Source organism: Anabas testudineus, chromosome 23, assembly GCF_900324465.2.
Source record: "Anabas testudineus chromosome 23, fAnaTes1.2, whole genome shotgun sequence".
In the NCBI taxonomy this organism is placed as follows: Eukaryota; Metazoa; Chordata; class Actinopteri; order Anabantiformes; family Anabantidae; genus Anabas; species Anabas testudineus.
In genome coordinates, this window is record NC_046631.1 from 9,974,844 (window position 1) to 9,997,807 (window position 22,964).

At 38.6% G+C, this 22,964-nt stretch overlaps 3 protein-coding genes across 3 annotated transcripts in view; 2 read left to right on the top strand and 1 right to left on the bottom strand.

Annotated features, from left to right (window-relative positions):
- Positions 1–70: 70 nt before the first annotated feature.
- On the bottom strand, positions 71–5,050 carry depdc4 (DEP domain containing 4). Its single transcript, XM_026363402.1, has 9 exons — positions 4,969–5,050; positions 3,910–4,333; positions 3,410–3,561; positions 3,099–3,294; positions 2,695–2,945; positions 2,449–2,591; positions 2,167–2,292; positions 1,831–1,909; positions 71–1,490 (listed from the first exon to the last, which is right to left on the bottom strand). Exons 1-9 carry the CDS (start codon positions 5,042–5,044, stop codon positions 1,291–1,293), a joined length of 1,647 nt encoding a protein of 548 aa, XP_026219187.1. The 5' UTR covers positions 5,045–5,050; the 3' UTR covers positions 71–1,290.
- A 1,722-nt stretch (positions 5,051–6,772) lies between these two features.
- Positions 6,773–13,600, top strand: tcp11l2 (t-complex 11, testis-specific-like 2). The gene is made up of 10 exons (XM_026363403.1): positions 6,773–6,896; positions 8,857–9,037; positions 9,222–9,354; positions 10,184–10,304; positions 10,567–10,790; positions 10,902–11,038; positions 11,160–11,344; positions 11,644–11,825; positions 11,949–12,121; positions 12,317–13,600. The coding sequence occupies exons 2-10, from the start codon at positions 8,869–8,871 to the stop codon at positions 12,577–12,579; spliced, it is 1,587 nt and encodes a 528-aa protein (XP_026219188.1). The 5' UTR covers positions 6,773–6,896; positions 8,857–8,868; the 3' UTR covers positions 12,580–13,600.
- An 875-nt stretch (positions 13,601–14,475) lies between these two features.
- The window catches only part of apaf1 (apoptotic peptidase activating factor 1), a 30,960-nt gene continuing 22,471 nt past the window's right edge, over positions 14,476–22,964 (top strand). The window contains exons 1-19 of the mRNA XM_026362581.1: positions 14,476–14,618; positions 15,601–15,774; positions 16,480–16,669; positions 16,928–17,125; positions 17,249–17,438; positions 17,768–17,880; positions 18,032–18,163; positions 18,260–18,498; positions 18,586–18,753; positions 18,843–18,974; positions 19,187–19,300; positions 19,926–20,110; positions 20,340–20,466; positions 20,761–20,886; positions 20,986–21,126; positions 21,223–21,348; positions 21,611–21,757; positions 22,417–22,545; positions 22,810–22,935. Coding sequence (XP_026218366.1) covers positions 15,631–15,774; positions 16,480–16,669; positions 16,928–17,125; positions 17,249–17,438; positions 17,768–17,880; positions 18,032–18,163; positions 18,260–18,498; positions 18,586–18,753; positions 18,843–18,974; positions 19,187–19,300; positions 19,926–20,110; positions 20,340–20,466; positions 20,761–20,886; positions 20,986–21,126; positions 21,223–21,348; positions 21,611–21,757; positions 22,417–22,545; positions 22,810–22,935 — 2,727 coding nt within the window. The 5' untranslated portion in view covers positions 14,476–14,618; positions 15,601–15,630. The remainder of the gene's footprint in view (positions 14,619–15,600; positions 15,775–16,479; positions 16,670–16,927; positions 17,126–17,248; positions 17,439–17,767; positions 17,881–18,031; positions 18,164–18,259; positions 18,499–18,585; positions 18,754–18,842; positions 18,975–19,186; positions 19,301–19,925; positions 20,111–20,339; positions 20,467–20,760; positions 20,887–20,985; positions 21,127–21,222; positions 21,349–21,610; positions 21,758–22,416; positions 22,546–22,809; positions 22,936–22,964) is intronic.

The window sequence follows — 22,964 nt, forward strand, 5'->3', positions numbered from 1 at the left end:
AGATCTGTAGAAAAAAAACTATTCAATAAATTTGAAGAATATAAACAGAAACGTTTAATTTGAGATCAGTTACTTTTATTAGATGTTATGTCAGCACAGTTTAAAGCATGTTTCAGCATCATAAAGTGCATTCTGACATGATTTTAGTGTTTGCAAAGAACAAAAGATGCTGACTGAAATTAGATTTCACTGTAAACCATGGTTTAATCAATTAAAAAAAATGAAATCCAACTAAGGCACCACACTTAACCAAAGATTAAATTAGTAATTACTGAGTCACCTTTATTATGCTTCTTCCATTAAAAAGCATAATGTGTACATTTCAAGTAAAATCCTAACAAGTTAAAAATAATTTGACCAAGATCTGGCACTATATTAACCTGAGCTATAGTTAGCCTAACACAACATGTTAGCCCTTCTGCTTCCATTTCATTTAAATTCCATGTTAAACTCTTCACAGAAAAGGATATTTCATGCTTCGTGTCTAACAAAAACAAGTAACATACTACTTCATCCAGTTACATTAGTGTTGCTTATGTAATATTTGTCCATAAACACACTACATAATGCTATAGTCCAACTGGTAAAACTATCTACTATTGTAGTGATGCTTCACCCAAAATGTAGAAATATTATTGACCATCTAAAGGGTACAGCATTACATCTGTTAACAATAATTCAACTTCCACAGCCCAAATCAACAGAATGTAAATAGCCCATAAACTTTATCTAATTACACATATCTGCAAGTAGTACATCAATCAGTACAATATATGTTCAGTAATTACAGCCTCAAAGCAGTTAGTTAAACTTTGTACATCTACACAACATAAAAGAAGTGTAGAGTAGAATTAAACTGTTACTTCTTTCTGAACTAGTGCAAAACCAGTCATAACTACAGTTGCCCATGCCTTTAACAAATAGACACTTAGATAATATACCCAGTTCTATGCATCAGTGAGAACTATAATATAACAATCAATACTTAACAAAATATTGACTAATAAAACCTCAATTATTTCAGGCCCCTTGTGACTTAAAATTAATTTGGGGAGACCCCTACCATGCTACAGCGACACCATTTACAGTATATTTATTAGAGGAATATGTGCACTAACAACGTGTCAATATAACTAAACATACTAAATATTAAAAGAAAGGATTGGAAGTGTGAATTTATGCCAGTTTTTAAAACACCTACAATTACAAACCCAGCATGTTTAATAAGTTACAAAATAAGCTTTGTGAAGTGCACTATGAAGTCAAAACTGTACCCTTCAGTTTTATGTTTCAGAAGGTGCTGGAGAAATGCTGGAGGAAGACCACAGGGTGATGCTTTTCAAACTCTTTGAGCAGTCTTCTCTTCTCCTTGACAGACATGTTCTTACTCAAGGAAATGTCATGAAGAAGCTGTTTGAGGCTCTCCAGTGTGGTAGCCTCCCGCTGATCCTCGTACTCCTGGGGTGTGACCTGCTGGCAGAAGGTGAATGCTGCAAGACGCAGCAAGGAAGAGAAACATTTGTGTATGACTGAAGCATGCACACATCAACTGAACAAGTCAATAATTATTAGAGCAGAAATACTTAGATATTTGCATGCTTCTATCTGCTTACTATCTCATAGTTGTTGAGGATTGCACAACCTTCGTTGCCATCGTTTTGGGGCTGAAATATGTTTAAATAGGATGTTGTGCAATAGATTATGGGCTTAAACGGATATTATTGTGTTTCTATGCACAGTTCTATATTGTACATAAAAATGTAAAGGGTTCTGAATATGTACAATGTTAGCTAGTGTGTGCATAAGTTATTGAAATTGCATTTAACGTACTGGCAATGGAATCAGGGTCTTTGCCTTGCTGCATAGTCCTCAGTTTTCTCCTCACAGCTTCAATAAGGGATGCAGGAGTCTATTCAATATAGAAGGAAAGAGAAAGGAAACAATGAGCTCAAAATTTACCTGCTAACAGATAATTGTGGCTATACATCGTCAACTCTCTATCTTTGGGACATAACAAACTTAACACAAAGTATATTCCAGATGAAATTCCAAAAGGTTCATTTACTTTTTCCTGCCACTATATAATATTTGCTCCTACAGTGTCTTTAAGAATGCATGGTTATGAAACCTAAATCGCAATACAATTCTGACGGAACAAACATGTACCTTGAAGAGCTCCGAGTGATTGTCCATAAGAAACAGTACCAGAATTTCACTTTGGGATCGAGTCAGTTCGTGATTTTGAACAATTGCTTTCTGAAAAGTGCGGCATACCAAGGTCCTGTTATCAGTCTGAAACAAATACCACAGATGTCAGTGACAGATTATTTCCTCATTAACTGCTAAGGTATCCTTGGTTAAAACTGTACAATATGACTTTAATTCAGTTTGTATATAAACTTTTTTGGAGTTGATGATGTGAACTGGGGAATAAGAATAATGAGCTACCTGTCTCTGAAGACGACAGGCATCTAGGTGAGCTGCTGTTGCCATGAAAGCCAGTAGTCTCCGTAGTTCATCTCTCACACTTGTCTCCAGTAGCCGCAAAGACAATTGAGATGCTGTTATTGCGTCCTGCATTTTTCCTTCATCTGGAAAAAGATATGGTGAAGAGGGGTAGAGGGGCGTGTCAGAATCTCAAGTGTCTTGTGTTTAAGATCACACACAAACATAAACAACCATTTTAAGTCTCACCCAGTAAATTTAGAATCGCAGCATGTATGTCCAGGTAGCGCCCTGAAAGAAGCGGAGCTTTTTCCTGTCCACTGTAGTACTTCGCAATTATCTCGAATAGTTGTCTCTTTTGGTTTGCCATCTGCTCTGCATTACTATTCTCTAGAGAGACATCACTGGTTTGTTGGCTAAGCTGTTCCCCTGCAACCACGATCAGCTGGTCAGGGAAGAGCTCCAAACAGTCTGCTGCTGCCGACAGCCACCCATCCAAGCTTAGAAAAGAGTTCCCAAACATAGCACAAGTTCACTTTACTGTCACTAAAGAGAAAGTGGAGTACATGGCCTAACATTGATATTTACTCAAGACTTTATTGATCTGTTCTAAGTTTTGCAAATACATTTTAAGTATTAATCTGAGCACTGACTGTGGCAAGTGAAGAGTGTCGGGCAGCTCTCTCTCCAGGCATCTATTAGAGATAACCAGGTCCTGGTTGGCAAGAGATCCTCTAAATGGCTGAGACTGAAACCTGGCAGGAGAGGTCAGGATGCAGTCCAGCATGGGCAACTCCACTATCTGCAGCAGCTGCAGCAGTGTCTGCTGTTTCCAAACCTCATCTACCACTGAGAAGGAAAGAACATGGTTCTAAGTTTCCAGAGTAACATCTATCCAATGTAATTACTTGAAAATGCTGGTCTCTTGCATATAAGCAATACTGACAGAACAGATCAGCCTTACCAGACTTGGACAGAAAAGTGGACGAAGTTGGGGTTGTGCTTAAAGACATAGACAGGGAGGGCTGCAGATTGATGGTCTTCAGCAGCCTCTCAACCCTTCTATCTGATGTTCCAACAGCAAGAGGATTGGAAATTGTTCTCTGTTCATTCAACCTGTAGAACAATGAGAATGATTTTTATGATTACCAAAAAAACAGGTAAAAATTGCATTAGTTTAGGAGGTTTATATATGTGTAAGAAACCCTTAGTAATATGGCTAAAACAGTAAAGCATACAGATGGTTTTTCTCTTAAATGTAATGTTGTATTTAAGACCTGATAAAGACAACATTAAAGACAATTAACCAGAGTTTTACACATACAATGATATCAACATTAAATCACTGTAATTTCTTGCACAGATTTTCATGTGAATAGACATCGGTGCACAATTACTGTATTTTGCAACATGCCTTCCATAGTAGATAAAACTGGTGAGGAACTACTGTAACTGTAAACTAACCTGGAGCTCTTCTTCCTCTTTATTTCCAGCTCCTCAGATGGCATGTTTTCAGTGTCACTACTGCAGTCCTCCACAGAAGAGCCTGGCAACACTTTATACTCCAGAAAGTGGTAAAGGCTACAGCTGCTGTCTTCAAAAGTCACCTCTTTGTCTCTGCGAAACAGCTTCGTGCCCACCGGTTCAAACACCTTAGCCTCCATCAGAGCCTGGCAGAGTCGTGCAGCTTTGAGGCGAGAAACTTCACTTGTGCAAAACACCACATTCTGCATCAAATAACTGAGGACGGCGTCCACAGCATCTGAGCCTGTAAAACATTCATTATGAACACGTAGATGCCTTCTGCAGCGGCGAACCTCTACCTGGGTTTGCAGGGCCCGGATGATGTTGTGCCACAGCTGGGTAGCCCCAAAAGGCCCTGTGAACACTATTAGGAGACATAGGGTAAGTACAATGAGTTTTCAATATGGCTGGACAAACTCATTGACATACCTTGACATGTAATGTAATTACAGTTATACAGCTGATAGATATGTTGCGTCTCAAATTAAGAGTGAACAATAAGAACTAACTTTGCATGAAATCAGGCATCTAACAACTTATAACTAAAAGGGAAAAGCAATGAAACGTCTTGAACTTGGGATAAATTAGATCATTATGAGAAACTCTAATGATTGATCATTATCTGAGGTTTTCTTATTCTATTTCATAGAGTAGAAGAAAGAAGGCGTACAAGTGAATTTTAGGAACATTTAATCCTACATGATCATAGTTAAAGTAACATCTTACTATTTTAGCTGGTTGTTATTTAATACTTGAATGTTTAACCGCTCGTTATAACGTTATTGAACAACGATTTTAAGTTGTTATGAAGTGTTAACAGTGTGTTTATAAGGTCTCGGCTCGATCGAGGCTATGCTAACATAACAAGTTAATGATCGGTCGATGCCCTCCAGCGCCTTAGATTAATTTAACGTTAAAGATCTTTGTTTGTGTAGCTACAATGAGATGAAGGAACCTTAACTAATTGACGATTGCTTTGTGTTAATAATCAGAACTTACCATGTTGTACATTTTCACGAAAACTTCTTGTTTGACTGTTCAGTCGTCTGAACCGAGGAGTCAAATCAACCGCCATCACGACCTCTCTCCGTGACGTAATCATTCTCTTCTTCTTCTTCTTCTTCTTCTTCTTCTTCTTCTTTGAAAATGGCATCAACACACCGCTGCCCTCTACAGGAACTATATTCCTTTGGGCCTATATATCTAAGATTCCTATAAAACAATGGAAGTAATTTTAATTTAAGACTGCAATAGACTGTCATGCTCTCTGATATTAAAAATATTTACAATAATTTAAAATGCTTAATAGGTCAAATGTATTGTTACCATATTTTATGACTGTCAAAAATAGTTTTGGTTATTTAAAGATATTAGTGCCATATTTTTATCCACAAGCGAAGCATCCCGTGTTTCTTTGGTTTGGCACATAGCTTAGACTTTGATACCATCTAGTGGCCCGCTGCATAACAGCAATTAAAATCTTCATAACTCTGACTATGACTATTTAAATTTTTATATTATTATGAAACTGGACCTCTTGTGATAGCCCAGGTTTCTGGCATTCACACAGACACACATAATGTGTGACATCGATACAAGTCCTGCTTTGTCTTGCCCCTGCTAGTTTATTTTTCTGTCCCTGCCCTCTCTGTCTGTCTCCTTTTTACAATTACTATAATCAGCTTCTCCTGTTTACTCCCTCTGCTCACCAGAGAGGTTTCACCTGTGGACCAGCCTCCTTTCCTAAGCTCTCCTCAGTTCACATAATTTCACCACTTTGTTAATTTTTGCAATTTAGTTTGTTTCCACAGGCTTACAGCCCATTTGTCTTCCAGTTCGTTTGTTTCTCCCCTTGATCTATGGACTTTGCATTTATTCTGTGAGTTTCACGCCTGTATTTAAGCAGTGATTTTATGTTGTTGCTTTATCCCAATTTTGTAAGGGTTGTTACCTCGAATCATAGTTTTTGCATCTCTGGTCACTCTTCTTTGCTACTTGTTGTTGTATTGTTGTTTTGTTTGTATTTTAAAACCTTTTTTTTTCTTTCTGAACTTTCTGTCCAGCATAAGTTGGTCATCCAAAAACCCCTGTCTGTAACAGACCTAATAAAATGAAATATATACTTTATTGATACTCTTGGGGAAATCATTGTTAGCTGTCGTACAGTAGATGTTTTATTGACAGGTATAAACCTGTCAATAATTATAACATATTCCTTTATAACTCAAAGCACTTTGACATGTCACAGTCTGAAAAGCAATTAAGTAATGAAAACATATAACAATATAAGTTAAATAACCTTAATTAAATAGTTAGTGCTTACTTCCAATTTAGCTGATTTTAGAGTTCAGGTATTGTGAAAAATGAAACACTGACACACTGATGACTTAAAAGTGACTAGTAGACACTTTAAGTAATATTTTATTTTAACACAGTTTCTCTTGAAAACCTATTATTATTATTGTTGTTATTATTATTATTAGTAGTAGTAGTAAATCATTGTTAAATAATAGTTATAGTACAGACACATACACACAGTCCTAGGAACACTGAGGTCACATCCGTAAACAAAGACGTCCCACGTGAAGCAAGCCGGGGCGTACCATTACAACAAAGGGTGGCACAGTACTGTACATTGTTGTTTTAAAATGCTTTTTATTCACACAGTCTATACATTTTGATTTTGATTTGTCAAATTTATATATATTCTGTAGAAAACATGTTGATTCATAAGCAATGACTTTGTGTATGCCTTAGCTGGGCCGTTGAACACCCCTGTGTGTGACATAGTTTCGCCTTTTTGTGCTCGGAGCCAGCTGGGGGACGAAGGACCTTTAAACAGAGACAAACAGCACAAGACGACGGCGAGTCTTCACAGCCGAGCTAGTTCTGGGGTCAAAGTCTCTCTTTTCGGAGACTTGGATAAGGTAAAAGACACTTTTTCTTTATCACATTTTGCTCCGTTTAATGTTCTTGTGACAATTGTGAAGCTAATGTTTAGCTTTGTTGTGGAGCGGAAACTTGGGTCGAAGATTTCAAGAAGTTGACAGCTAGCTTAAGGTGTCAACACCAATGTCAACCCTATAGTAAAGCTAATATGTGAAGTTAATCAAAATCATAATATATATTCTGCTGTTTGAGTCAGAGTGTTTGGTCAAGACGCTGCCACAATGTAAACAACAATGAATTTGACAGTAAAAGCCAAATGCGTTTGGTCGTACTTCCTCTCTTTTAGCTTCTGTAATGGTCGTGGACATGTAAATGCTATATTTGAAATGTGCATGGGGTTCTTGTTTTGGTCTATAGCTGCGATCACGTGTACCCACTTCTTACGCGTGTGTGGATATTTTTTTCATCCATGTGCACAGCAACCAAAGATTTTCCATGAAGGCATGAGAGACAAGCAGCTGCAGCCAATAACAAGAGTCGCCCCTTTTTAGCCCAGCCTCCCTGAACCATTTCTTTGTTTACATTATACTGCAGTCAAATCTCGACCCCAGCAGCCTGTCTTTGTTTCTGCAGGAGATACTGTAACACTCACCTGTACTCTATGTATGTTCTCACGTTTCTGCTCATACACCATTCATCCAAAACATCTGTGTAAGTTCTAGATATTCTTGTAGATATGTTATATTTGCAGTGTGTGTTGTAACAGCATACTGCTTTATATTCCACCTAACATTCAGACTACTTAAAGAGGATTTCTCATAATGAACAGCGGATGACGGAGCAGACCTAATCCGTAATCAGTTTTCTGGACTGCAACGCTCCCATCAAGCCCATCCCATCTAGATAATCTCTAAAAATTGGCCTACTGCGTTGCTTTGCCCTAGCTGTCAAGTCTAGCAGATAATGTAATGAAGGAGCTTTGGGCACAGCAGAGGTACATGTAAGTCACACTCTCACACTCGTCCTCCTCACCCCATGAGCTATCTTTAAACCAAAAGAGCAGCGAGGGAGTGTGCATTCATTTTTGGCAGCAGATAACTGAGACCAGGGAAAGGAACACCCAAGGGTTACACTGACAGCACTACATGTCTCAGATAATATTAGAGAGGCCTGCTTAATGTTACAGTAATCAAGATATAATTTTGTATTTTATAATTAGTTTAGTGTGGTTATTTATTTCTGTTTGTTTAATAATACCTACTTAACTTAAAGTTTATATTTCTTTTAGTTCTGTTTAGCTTCCTTTGACTCACTAAACAAACTTTTCTTTTTTATAATGTGTATTGTTTGTGTGGACAACTGACAACGCAGGGACGGTTGTAACAGGATCTTGTTGACGGTTCAGAAGCCCTCTGCTGCCCACGTTGCCCTGGAGACACAATTGATTCTCATATAGACCTTATTCAGTGTCCCTTTCATAGTCATGGAACGGCTTTTATTTAAACCTAGTTGTGAAAATTGGTTCTGGTTGTATAGTAGTAGCAACTACTGTGGCAATAAACACACATTTAATCATTAAGTGTTATTTCTTTTCCCCCAGTTACTTAATTTTCCATCAATGTGTTGATGTTGAAACTCTGTTTCCCTGGTTACTAGCCTGCCAGCTGTTTTATTTAGTGTCTGATGTTTCTGTTAACAGCCTTGGCAACAGCAACTATAGCTGTGGTTAAAAATTTATGCGCTCTCACTGACTGTCATACACTCTTACTGCCTCAAGCAGTTGAGGCTAAGTTGAGCTAAGGCAATATTTATTTATTTACTTTTTATTTACTGTTTAAACTTTTTAAACTTGATGCCAACTTCCAAACAAAAGGAGAAATACATTTTGCATCGAAATTATAAACCTCTTGCTATCAAATTTATTCTAATTGGCTTGGGGTAACCAAACTTCACCAGTGGCTTCCTGAAAAATGCATATTATCAACTTTTGTTGTGCAGCTTTAACCCAAGATGCCTCTAAACGACGAGCGACCCACCTCCACATCCAGTGGTGAGGACCAAACCAGTGATGTGGAGTCGTCGTCAGAACGTTGTGACAGCATGACGTCGACCAGTGACCTGGACAGCTTGCGTGAAAGCTTCACTAGCGACTGTTCGAGCAAGCATTGTACACCCTGTTGTGAGTTTTCCCTTTTACCCCTTTTTCAGGTCTCTGTATAGCCTCACCAGACACCCTATGTTATTCAGCTTTTTATTTTTCATTTCTCAGTTAAGGCTCTAACTAACTAATATATGCTCTAGCTTCTTTGTTTCAGTTGTTATTTGTCTATTTACATAGTTTGTTCAATATTTGCTTCCCACAGCGAGTCCACCCAAAACCTTAACCTTAGATGAAGTCATGGAGTCTGCCAGAGACCTGTCCAATCTTAGCTTTGCCCACGAGATCATTGTGAATCCCAACTTCCATCTAGAGCCAGACAGCCTACCTCAGGACAGGTACACCAGCTGTATAAAACTTTCTTCAAAGTCTGTGTTACGCTACATTTCGGTCATAGTTTTAAGTAATTTAATGGCCCGAAATACCTGTTTGCCAGGTAAGGATTTTATAAAAATGTAAACCAGCAAGATTGTCTTGTCACTAGCTTGTCCTAAATGCCACAGGTGCTGTTTTTTTAGTGTCCTGAAGTCTTTATAACATTTATAATAATATTTTTCTTACAAAGTAATTATTACTAAATATACAGAATATTGGATTGGACTCCATCATTAGTCCCATTTGTAGAGACTTGTCTTGCTAGATGGAATAAGTAGTATTTGGTGATCACAGAGAAATTTGTGCTTTGTATAAAGTATACAGTAGAACATCACAGTGTCAACAAGAAGCCGAACTCTTAATTAAATTTATATTTTTGGATCTGGATTGAGTCTTTTTAGTTTTCTCTCACAATAGACAAATAAGAAGCAATTAGAGCTTCACACTTATACTTTTCCACTGTATTCATTGACATCTGTCTTTCTCTGTCCATCTTTAGCAAAGCCTGAGCAACAGGAGAGTGGAGAGGGCAGAGAAAAAGAGAAATCAGGGGAAGACAGAAAAAAGAAGAAAATAATTACTTTAGTGAAAGAGTGAGGAGAGCGGATAAGATAAACAACACTAGTACACTATAGTGATTTATGACAACACAGTATTTCTTTCAGTACAAAATCATTTTTGAAGATCAACAAATATCTTTTTTTTCTTAAATTATTTAGTACTTCACAGCTCTGGTCATTAGTCTTGACAGAGAATATACTCATCTAAACTAAATTATTTCTCTTTTTTCAGTTTATGGAAGGCAGTTAGAGATAATGTCCACAAGGCTTTCTGGGACATCTTGGAGTCAGAGCTGAATGATGACCCTCCTGAGTACGGGCAAGCCATCAGACTATTGGAGGAGATCCGAGAGGTGAGCTCACACAATCTGAGGTTTAAGGCTTCACTAAATATGTGGAAGTGGCTTTATTGATATGACTTTCTTGGTGTTTACTGCATATTTGCATGATCTGTATAACAGTTCTCATATTATTAAAGACCCTTTTTATCTTCATATTGCATAAATATCCCCATCAACACATAATGACAATGGCAGCAACAAAAGAAGCAACACTAAGGTAATGAAGTTATAAGCAATGTTTTTATAAGTGACGATAATTTGCTTTTTTCGACAGATCTTACTGTCATTCCTTAATCCAGGAGCCAATCGAATGAGGACCCAGGTCCTGGAGGTGCTTGACATGGACCTGATTCGTCAGCAGGCTGACAACGATGCTGTAGATATTCAGGGGCTTGCTTCTTATATTATCACCACTATGGGCAAGCTGTGCGCACCAGTGAGGGATGATGAAATCAAGAAGCTGCGAGAAAGTACAGATAACATAGTGACATTGTTCAGGTAATGTCACTATTCACACTTGGGGTTTAAAGCATTTAAAACGTTTGTTTATAATCTGCTGTATTATAAGCGGTTCATCACAGTATCTTACTTTTCTCTACACGCTACTAGGGAGATATTCCGTGTGCTGGACTTGATGAAGGCGGACATGGTCAACTTTACAATCGACAATCTGCGACCTGTGCTGCAGAGACAGAGTGTTGACTATGAAAGAGCAAAGTTTCAGCGCTTACTTGAAAAAACGCCTAGTAAGTGAACGACAAAAACATTTTAAGCATAGCTTTGTTTTTTTTGTTTCTGTTACCAGCTATTTACTGAATGTATTCAGTCAAAGAAAACACACAAATACTCTTAATGAACCTTGTTCAGGTGCTTTGGACCACACCATCTCCTGGATAAAATCAGTAGTGGATGAAATGTGGTCAGCAGCCATCCCCACACAACAAACTAACAGTGAGGCGAAGGGACGAGTTGTGCCGGGACCCTTCCAAGTCCTTAACGCTGCTTTCATCCGCATCCTTATGTGGGATTATGAGAAAAGCCCATTGCCTGAGGTAAGTTTATGTTGAATGTGTGTTTGTAAGAGAGAGTATGAATTTGTTAGCTCTGTGTTACTATGTGCAGAGATTCATATTCATCACTACTTGGCAATTTGTGCTTTTACTAATGGGTATGTGCTGTATGTATTTCTTTCTCTTTTTGTGGACCTTTTGGCTACTGTTAGCTGTAGCTTCATATTTATACATTGACAGTGGTATCAAACTTATGTTCTAACTCTCATCAAAAAGGCCAATAAGTGTATTTTTCTAAATATCAAGCTATTCATTCAAGCCATGTTCTTGGTTCTCTTTAGACCTGGATGACAGATGAGATACGCCTGCGAGAGATTCAGTGGAAGCTCCAACAGTGTCAGGCAGTGAATGAGGTGCTCCTCATTGTCTACAGCACCATCGGAGGAGCTATCCAGGGCCTGCCCTCCCTGTCTGAACGCCTAAAGCGGATGACCAGTGTGCTGCTGGATGGGATGCACAGCCCGTCAGTCCACTTGTCTTTCTATTGATGTCCACTGTATTTAAAATAAAACTATAAAACTATAACAGGTTATCTACTGTCACATGAAATACCTCACACCAGATCTCTTCTCTCCTTCAACTTTAGTGACTTTAACCTAGAGGAGGCACTAGAGGGTGTCAGTGCGCAGATTTGCTGTGAGCTCAACAAGTCTTTAACAGAGAGGAACTACCCTGCACTGACCCCAGCACTTCAGGCCACCCTCACAGGCCAGATCTGCAGCATCACGCAGATAGAAAATCCCATTCGCACTCTAGTTGGTAAGAGCACAAGTGACTGTGTCTCAAAAACTGTACCATAAGAAATCTTTTTTTACTACTCAATAAGAAACATAAACATTAGTGTGAGTATTAAGAGTATAACAATTACTTTTTTACTCAGGAATGGAGGTGATAATGAAAACAGAAATCACCCCAGAAATTTTCTCACTTCTCATTTTCTTTATTTCTGTGCAGAGGATCGTGTGCAGCAGTACTTCAAGGTGCTAATCTGCGATCCTAAACCACAGGCCAGATTTGAACAGGTACCAGCTGGCTTGACTTCAATCAAGCCTGAACTTGCGCTGATGGGAGCAAAATTCATCTCATTGGTCAACTACAACAAGACTGTCTATGGACCTTTCTACGCAGATATCATAAGAAAGCTGGTGTTCAGCAGCAGCCCGCCAACAGGAAACCCTCCTCAGGACACAGCTCAGGACTCACTCACTTCCAATTAAAACCAAACTTTGGCCCATGCAGTCTAAGGAGTTTTCTTGCTTATAGATAAAGCGGATGCTAAGTAGGTACAGTACAAATGCGAACTACCTTTAGTGTTATATAAATGTAGTTTTCATCACTACATTTGGCAGTGAAGGCACTGTGCTGTTGTCATCAACAGTTCAAGTGCTCTACGGTATTCTCTCCTGTCAATATTCACAGATTCAGACCGGAAAACCAGTGTTAGAGTTAAATATTTCTGAACCTAATTGCGAAAACACATTGTAAATCTGCTTATAGTCAAACTCCTGTTATTTTGGAGAAAGTACTTTGGGGAAAAATATAATATAAATTAAGTCTATATATGAAAATACAATTAGTAGAGAGTCTTATCTTTACATATAACAAATTATTCATTTATCTCTTATACTTTAAGATACGTTATGGTTAGCTACATATAGTTAACTAAATTTTTACATATGCAAAACAGGAGGTAGCTCTTTTCCCAGTGAATTTAGTGCTTTGATTCTTCTCCCACTTCCCTTTTTACCAGCCAAATAACTAGATTGTCTCTGTTCTTTTAAACTACTCCATTAATCTACAGCAAAAATAGAAGTAGGAGTAAAATAATATTTTAATTTCTCAAATAAATAACAGTTGTCTGCATGACTAGCTTTGTGTTGGGGTTTCTCATTTTAGTTATTATTCAAGTAATTTGTTGGAGTATTTGTCAAATTTTGTGTGTGTTCTATAGTTTTACTTGTATACTGCCATAAAATACTTGTTATATTGATTTACTTGTTATGTTTGTTACATTAAGAAGTACTGTAGATGTTACAGTATTACTATGTTGGCTGTTAGAACCTGTTGGGAAAGTAAAGGTGCTGAACTGAAAGTGATTTTGTGTCCAACTTTTCCACTGGACATAAAGATGCACAACAAGAAAAGCCGTTAAAGTTTACACAATATCTGGGAAGTTGTTGCTCTTTTTTCTGTACTACAGTTAATATAATAAAATGAAAAAAACAAAACAAACAAACACTGAAGTGTTTTTTATTCTCCAGTGCTCATAAATAATTAGCATTTCTATTACTCAGAAATTAGTATAGTTTTATGTTTATCGGTGTTTTTTCCATTCAACCCAACTAGTCAAGGTAGATTGTTGCCCACCTAAAGCCTGGTTCTGCAGGAGGCGTCTCTCATTTGTAGTTTCATTTTTATTTTATGTAAGGTAATAATACCTAGTACGTTACATTACACAGTACATTTTAAAGTGCCTAGAGATGACTTATGTTGTGATTTGATGCTGTACAACTAAACTGAATTGAAATGTGTTTTGGCTACCTAATTGCATTATCAGTGCATCATTGTACTGTGGAATAAACAACATGTTCTCATCTCATGCTGTCACCAGGCAATACTGTTGCCTTTAAGTCCAAACCGGATGACTTCTATTTCAGAGCTGTAAACGCAAATAGACACGTTTTTTTAATACATGCATTTGCAGAGATGTCATTTTTAGCCGTCAGAAAGCATGATGATTACAAGTGATGTGCACACACAATACAGATATACATTAATTCAACATTAAACTAATCTAATTATGTGCACTTCCTCTATTATTATTCCATGCAAGCACACGAAATCCATGTTCAAATTCGTATTGCAAACACAACTATGGCTGTTACAAAATACGCTTATGGTTATATGCACGGATTTTTTATGGGATTTAGCGAATTAATTTAAATGAATGTGAATAATTACGAGCACAGTAGCAGTCCGTGAAGGCAGCGTAACTTTGCCTAGTTACAGATTACAGACGGAAGCGTGACCTCACTGACCACGTGGTTTAAAATGCCTTGACGCCATTGGCTGCCTCACCCCGGGGTAGTTGTTTTTGTTGTGAACCAGGAAGTTCTCTGCTATCAAAACTGGGCGTGTGGTACAGCGTTAACACAGCGGAATAAATTATCCTATCATTAAACTGGGTTTTTAAATTCAGTGTACAGCCATATACAGCACAACAAATACCTCCCTCGTTAGAAGAAAGAAGATAGTGGTAAGTATTTAAACTGGTGGTTTCTTCCTTTGTTTCAATGAAGCGAACAAGTCCAGACTGAGTGAGTGAGTGAACTTGACGAGACAAGTCTTGAAACGTCAGTGAGAAGCAGAAAGGTTTCGATAAAGTCAGCTGAGTTAAATTTAGCCGCGACTACTCACTCTCACATTCAGTGACAGACAGTATAAAGCTAACATCTAACTAGCTGTGCTCACATCACTGGCTTCATATGTACTGTGTGCTGTTTAGAGGAAATGTACTTAATTAACCTTATGCTACCCAGACTATTAAAGTATATAAACGTTTGTGTTATTAAACGTTGTTAAACGTCACTTCTGTATTATGGAGTTTTGTTTTGCTCTGTGAACAGCTGGTAAACACTTGCATTTTCAGTCACATTCTTCCCCTTCCTCTTTTTCTTATTTATTTGTGGCACAAATTACAAAGTACACTTTTTAGACTCTGTCCACACAGGGTTTCATTTCTTAATTTTAGGTTGTGGGTTTATTTTTTCTTAGTCTATTACATGACAAAGAGAGAAAGCTGTCACTGTTTAGGTCATTTTTATGTTTGTCTTTATCAGATAGCACAGAATAGACATTTTACAGTAACTGCGGTAGAAATCATAATGTCTTTAAAGATATTTTTGGCATTTCTGCATTTATTAGAACAGAGGTGTCAAGATACATGTGAGAAGAGAGGGAGAGAGAGATAAAAAGGTGTGTTGAGAGTCTTATCACCCAGGCCATTCAGGTGCAGTTACATTGTTAATGCCATAAGAATATTTTGCATAACTATGCAGTTTGGTATGGAAGAAACACACGTCTCTGTAGCCAGGTTGTGATAGCAGCGAGTTTTAGAATCAGACATGAGGATTATTTTAGCTTTTTTTAGGCCAAATAATGCATTTCAGTACAAGTCAGATCCATCTATCCCAACCACAGCTTATTCAACATCTATGCATCTTCTCTATAATTTGCAGCACCCTGCATGGTAGGTGTGTTGTGCAGAGATGGCGCTGGAGGAAGGGGCGCGAAGCTGTCTGCTGCGCTGTCGCCACAGGCTGGAGGAAGACATCAAGCCACCCTACCTGATGGACCACATGATAAGTGATGGTGTGATGACTGTGGATGAGGAGGAGAGGATCACGACTCAGGTGAGCTCAGGATAGAAATACTGTATAATAGAGCACTTTTTCTGTTTCTTGCTTCTCTTTTTGAATTGTTCTTGCACAATTCTTAGTACAGTTTGGCTTGTCTTTCCTCCTCTCGTAATTTGTCATTGTACATAAACTGAATCTCCTTTCTCTCCCCTTTGTTTACTCATTCAGGCCATCTTATCATCAAATTAATTATCATTTTACTATTCTCCTTAATTCATTCTTTTCCTGCTGCTCCTACATAACTTTTAAAGTGATTTGAGATTCAGTTTCTATTTTCCATCTCCATTTTTAGTGTTACAAATTATAGAGAAATTTCATTTATTGTCTGGGTCATGAGGCTCTGACCTTTGTACCAACTACTCCTGACAGTAACGTCTTTTATTTTTATTACCCATTTATCTAACTTGTCCTGTATGTTGATTTCCAAATAGTAAAATCCAGGGTTTTAAAGCTGTACATTGAATTTCTCTTACTATCACTGGCTTGGATGCTTTTTCTAATACATTTCATCATTTAAATGTCTTCCATGGTGTCTTACATAATCAATTTTAAACAGTTTAAAAGTATATGCACTCTATTCTTGACCTTAGTTATGGAAAATCACAAAATTATTTATTAGCTCATATGAAACCCTCAAGATAGCAGCATTTAAAATCCAATTTATAATGAGCACCTCTGACATCTAATATTTCTCTCCAGCCAACGCGAAAAGATCAGGCTGTGTCTCTAGTGGAGCTGCTGCTAATGAAGGACAACCGGGCCTACATTTCTTTTTACAACGCCTTGATTAAAGAGAAGTATGAGGATTTGGCCATTCTACTCTTTCCCAACCTACCACGCACCTTAACTGATGGACAGAAGAACACCTCTGATGGCTCCTTATCTTATGGTGAGAAGTTTGTAGCTGTGGGTTAACATGGTGGGGCATTAGTAGGTTGTGCTACCTGTGTATGTGGGAGTCTGTGATTGTAGGGAAAAATATTAATCTGCAGTCGCTTACTCTGTTGTTTGATTAGACATGTTGAGTTAATGCATTGGTTACATTTTTATGTTAATAGACACATACATTTATTTTTATGAATGCTGATAATTGCTGCAGGTTATCTGTTGTTGCACCTTCACTATAAACCTCCTTTTTTTCTAATAGTGCAAGCAGTGCTAAGTGAAGGAGGTGTACCACAGAGGCCCGTGGTGTTTGTCAGCAGGCCAGAGCTGTTGAACCGTGTGAGAGAGAAACTCTACCGCCTGCAGAAAGACCCGGGCTGGATCACTGTCTTTGGAATGGCTGGCTCAGGAAAATCTGTCCTGGCTGCAGAGGCTGTCAGAGACCACAGACTCATAGAAGGTGGGTTATTGATTGTGCCACTAAAAGTCTTCATCAACACTGCCTGATGTTAACTATCAAACACTCATTCATCACCTCTTCTCTGATGTCTGTTTCTTTGTTATTGTTTGTATCTTTCTGCAGATTGTTTTCCAGGAGGCATCCACTGGCTGTCCATTGGCCAGGTGGAGAAACCAGACCTGCTGGTGAAGATTCAGTCATTGTGTTTCCGTCTAGAACAGAACCTGGATTCCCAATCTCTCTCTCGGCCCCCAAACTCTCTGGATGAGGCCAAAGAGCGCCTTCGCTTCCTTATGCTGCGCAAATATCCAAGGTTACTGTATTGATATAAACATGATCTACTTTAAGGTTATATATAGATTAGTGTGTTTTTAGTCTTTTCTGCAGAACAAGATAAATTATTAAACAAAAGCAAACAGTAAAACAGTAAATACATTTAAAATGTTAAGATACATAATGAAGCATAGAGGCAAACCAAAAGATAAAAATATGAAAGGTTTGCTTGTCCTTACTCATGAATGATAAATGAAGGTATAGATATTTTGTTTATGTTTAGTCTTCACATCTTTACACTTGCCAGGTGCTGTGGTAAACACTTTGTTCCATTTTTGTCTGTGATCACAAATTCTGTTCTGCTTTTAGAACTCTGCTGATTCTCGATGACATCTGGGACAGTACAGTGCTGAAGGCGTTTGATATCCAATGCCGGTTACTTCTGACCACCAGAAATAGAAGCCTTACTGATTCAGTTAGTGGTATGTTTTTATAATATAGCATTTGTACTGTTTATCTGAATATTAGCTGAAACAATTATGTTATATTAGCAACATTTTCCATTTCAGGTGTTTTAGGTTGCTGTTTCCAATTGCATTCACCATACACCTACATGTGTTTTTTATTTTGTAGGAGCTAAATATGAGGTGGAAGTGGAAAGTGGTCTAGATGAAAGCAAAGGACTGGAGATTCTGGCTCTGTACACTAAAGCCAAAGTCCAGGGACTTCCTGAGGAGGCTCGCAGCATTGTCAGAGAATGTAAAGGTCAGTAAATTGAAACATACTGTACATGCAATATGTGATTTTTGTCAGAATGTAAAGTACAGATATTGTAACACACATGCCTTTCTATCTGTTCAGGTTCCCCACTGGTGGTGTCCTTGATTGGAGCTTTGCTAAAAGAGAAGCCCAACCGTTGGCGTTACTACCTGTGCCAGCTGCAGCAGAAGCAGTTTAAGCGAATAAGAAAGTCATCATCTTATGATTATGATGCCCTGGACCAGGCCATGGCTGCCAGCATTGAGGTCCTACCTGATGAACATCAAGACCTCTACAAGGACTTGACTGTAATAGAAAAGGATGTTAAAATCCCTGCTAAGGTTTGGCTGAACACTGTGGTTTACTTGATCCATTGTAGTCTTGGTATTGATTGGTATTATGAATTATGATATTATTCCTTTTCCCAGGTGCTGTCTGTTTTGTGGGACTTGGAGCAAGAAGAGGTGGAGGACATTCTCGAGGAGTTTGTCAACAAGTCTCTGCTTTTTGTTGACAATAACAGTAAACCTTACTTGTACTACCTCCATGACCTCCAGCTGGACTTCCTGGTGGAGCAGAACCGCACTCAGCTAGAGGTCAGTCAGAATGCAGGGTTGGATTATGAACTCATTGGATAAATGTTACAACAGCTGATTAATTATATCTAAATGTTTATGCATATCAGGACCTCCACACTAAGGTCGTGCGACAGTATCAGCAGCACTACAGATATGGTCCTCCTACGTCAGGAGATGAGGAATGTCTCTACTGGATCAGATTTCTGACCTATCATATGGCCAAAGCCAATCTCTCCCAGGTAGCACACACACACACACACACACACACACACTCATGACTTAGTCATGTTTGCATTATATGTGTATTTTATATGTTAGCATATATTTCCCATATTTTAATATATATATATATATTTTAAAATATTTCCAATTAAGATGGTATTCTTCATTTAATGCAAATTTCTCCATCCCAACACTTCTCGCTGTCTTGTTTTTGTCTTGTTCTGTTTAGGAGCTCTACTCTCTCATGTTCTCTCTGGACTGGGTCAGCATCAAGGCCCAGATAATGGGTCCAGCTCACCTTATCAATGACTATGTGGAGTTTGGACCCATTCTGGACAAAGAGGTCAGTGGATAACAAAATGTCAGTTTGTACGAAACGAAGATGTTTGTGTTGGTGATTGATGAACCTTTTATTTTTAGCGATTTAATTTTGACACTTTGGGGGAACAGTACTTGATGATTTTATACCAAAATATGCTTAAGTATGAATTTGTTTCCAGTGTTGGTGCAGTGCTGTTCAGATCACGATCAGATTAGTTCAGCAGCTTGTGTTTTTCTTCCATATCTGTATAAATAAATACAGTTATATAACACATTTGAAGAGCAGAATGTCAAATGCTTCACTATATAAAAGGTAACAGACATGAATACTGTGTTCTGTTTTTTGGTTAATAATGTGCTCTTTGAGGCTTTTTTTGAAATGATTATAGATTATAGGTATAGTTAAGAGACTGAGTTGAGCCATGGCAGCTGGACTTCTTTCTTGTTAGGTCAAGTTTCTTCTGACTGAAGAAGTAGTAAAAGGTTTTGACCTAACATCGAGATGCTGAAAGTTAGTTTTTGAAAAGTCTCTGTTACTCCAGAAAATCTTCACAAGTAAAGATTTTCATCTTTTTCTTATAATCAATGTTTTCTAAGACAAAGTCAACAAAACATTAAGGCAAGGCCTTACTTTTCTGTCATCCCAGAACAGCGAAGTGCGCAGTCAGTTCCAGGAGTTTCTGTCTCTGAATGGTCATCAGCTGGAGCAGCGTCCTTTCCCGGACGTGGTGCAGCTTGCTCTCTCTCAGCCACACACCTCTGAGGTCTACAGACAGGCTCTGCAGCAGGCACAGGACCGGGCTCGCTCAGGGAAACTCTACTTTGACTGGCTGTAAGCAAGCAAACAATTTACTATGCTATACTATACTATACTACAGTTTAAATATATAATCAGTGAACTGTCATGAAAATTACTTCACACAGTTAAACACTGTGTAAAACACTTAAGTAACAATTCAATGCATCTATAAAAGCAGATAAATTCATGGTCTTGGTATTGGATTTTATTTATGCAGTGCAAAATAGTTGTGCTAAATGTGTTGGTGTGTTTTTCTGTCCAGGAATAAAAGCAGTGTAGAGAGTCTGTCCCGTCTAGTAATCCACCCCCATCAGGGCGCCGTCTACTCAGCCTGTTTCTCCCACGATGGAACCAGGATTGCCTCATGTGGAACTAGCAAGACTGTCAAGGTATCAAAGCAGAAATGTACTTGGACTGTCCCTGTTTGTGTTTCTTAGTGTGTATGAAATTATAAAAGTCAAATTGTTTCCATGGAGACATAATATGGAGAGCAATCCACTTTTAAGTCTGGTTAATTGTTGTCTTCAGTATTCAGGCTCCTCTACTTTTTTCATAATTTATTGTCTTGTAGATTTAATTGAACTAAACCACAGTTTTCACATTTTTACCAAACAAAAATGTGAAGTGGTGTGAATCCGACACTGTATGAATTGTTGTGTGATTTCTGTCACCTGTGTGCCTAGGTGTTCAGAAGCACCTCAGGTGAAAAGCTCATAGAGATCCCTGCTCATGATGACGAGGTGCTCTGCTGTGCCTTCTCCCCCGATGGCCATCTCATAGCAACATGCTCCAGTGACAGGAAAGTAAAGGTAAGCAGAGACCTGTCCACTCACCACTCACCTATTGAGACCAACTTGATTGTAGCAACAATAACTCATAACTCTTTCTTGAAATGGTGTGTCTGTTAGGTGTGGAATGTGGAGAGAGTCAAGCTGCTGAGAGTCTTTGAGGAGGAGCATCAAGAGCAGGTCAACCACTGTCAGTTTACCAACACAACACGACGACTCCTGCTGGCGACCTGCTCCAACGACAAGTTTTTGAATGTCAAGGTGTGAGAGTGTGTTTACATGCATATAGCACGCCTGTCGTGTGACTTGCATTGTTTGTATTTTGTCATTCTCATTGTATTTCTCTGTTTGTTGTAGGTGTGGAACCTGAACAGGCCATCCTCCCAGAATACCATGTTTGGCCACTTTGAGCCAGTCAGCCACTGCTGTTTCTCCCCTGATGACAAATATTTGTCTACGTCCTCCAATGATGGCACTGTTAAGGTGAGTGCCCTTAGGTTAGGGACTCGTAAAGCTGCCTCTTCTTACTACAATATATATGAAAGAATGACATATATTGCACCGTATTCAGAACAGATTGTGTGGATTAACTAAAAGTGATTCTACAACTGTAAAATGGTGTCATACGTCAGTGCTACAAGCAGATACTAAAAGATTTATTAGAAATATCCTGCTTAACATTATAGAACTTAGTCTGTGCTGACATGCTTCAACTTGTTGTGCTCTTTGTGCAATGTGTAAGCAGCTATTTGAGGTGTCATCTGCAAATGAGTGGAAGACAATCAATGTGAGGAGCATGTTTGCAGAGAACGATGAAGAGGTGCTCGTCAAGTGCAGCACCTGGACTACAGACAGCAAACGTATCATTTGTGCTGCCAGGAACGCTGTTTTGGTAAGCGCTTTGGAATGGGAACATTTGTTTGAAAATGTATAATTATGTTTTAATGAGGAGAATCATAATTTATTGTGTTGTGTTTTTGTCACGTTTGCAGTGCCAAATGTATAAAGAGGATGGAAATGGTGGGGGGGCGAATTTGTCTTGTGGTACACGTCTCAGCTGTACAGATAAAAATCAGCACCACAGGGTTCACTTAGTCCTTCCTGACCTTGTTGTTATTTCCTTGAAGGAGACAGTAAAGAGAGGCTGTTTGTCAGATTGTGTCCCAGAGAGTCTTAAGAGCGTGTGTCTTGGTTATAAATGTGCACAGCCCCTCCTCCCCTGAGCTTTCTAAAATCAGTCTGTCTTGTCCTGTAATCAGTCAGTCTGCATCCTCTGCATTTTCATTTGTTCACATTCTGGGCAGCAACCCAAACACTGCACTGTCTGAACTTTTTTCTTTGCCTTTTAGGGGAACAATCAGCTCATTTGAGCTCATAACAGATAAAACATATTAGTGTTGCTGTGTGTGTGTATACACAAGTGGGAGGTCATTTGCACAGTGTTTTTTTATTTATAATGTTGTGTAGCATGTACCATTGTCACTCAACTTCATTGACCAAATGTGAAGGAGGAGTAGACATTGATTTGTTGTCTGTCTGTCTCTGATTCAGGTGTTTGATGTAGAGACATCAGACATGTTGCTCGAGATCAGGACCAATCGTCTGAGCATGGTGCAGTACTGTCACGCCTGTCCTACCAGTAACCTGTTGGCCATTGCGTTCTCAAACTACGCTGTGGAGGTACAAAATGTAGTATTATAAGAACAAGCTTTTATGTATAAAACGTTTTCAGTATAGTTTTTGCACATTATTTGTAGTGTTTGTAGTGCAGCAGTGATTTGGATGCACATTTTTTAGAATAAAAAGTCCAATATAATGTAAAAACTATGGGTGTCCAGACATGCCATAGTAGTACCCTTGTACTGAGGATGTTTAAACTATAATAATGCACTGAAATATAGTGGTGTATAGATCTACACGAGTCCATTTGTGTGTGGCATCCAGCTTTGGGACTTGGAGGCCAATAAGAAGATGGCTGACTGCAGTGGTCACCTAAGTTGGGTCCAGCGTGTCCAGTTCTCCCCTGATGGCTCCCAGTTGCTCTCCTGCTCATATGACCAGACTATCAGGGTAAAACCGTCTCAGTTTGTGTTTGATTT

Excerpts from the sequence above, each read along its gene's own strand:
- depdc4 (XM_026363402.1), bottom strand. The coding sequence starts at position 5,044 with ATGGCGGTTGATTTGACTCCTCGGTTCAGACGACTGAACAGTCAAACA. Across the intron at positions 2,592-2,694 it reads TGCGATTCTAAATTTACTGG|ATGAAGGAAAAATGCAGGAC; the intron begins GTGAGACTTAAA and ends ATCTTTTTCCAG. Across the intron at positions 1,910-2,166 it reads ATCACTCGGAGCTCTTCAAG|ACTCCTGCATCCCTTATTGA; the intron begins GTACATGTTTGT and ends TATATTGAATAG.
- tcp11l2 (XM_026363403.1), top strand. The coding sequence starts at position 8,869 with ATGCCTCTAAACGACGAGCGACCCACCTCCACATCCAGTGGTGAGGAC. Across the intron at positions 9,355-10,183 it reads GACAGCCTACCTCAGGACAG|TTTATGGAAGGCAGTTAGAG; the intron begins GTACACCAGCTG and ends CTCTTTTTTCAG. Across the intron at positions 11,826-11,948 it reads CTGGATGGGATGCACAGCCC|TGACTTTAACCTAGAGGAGG; the intron begins GTCAGTCCACTT and ends CTTCAACTTTAG.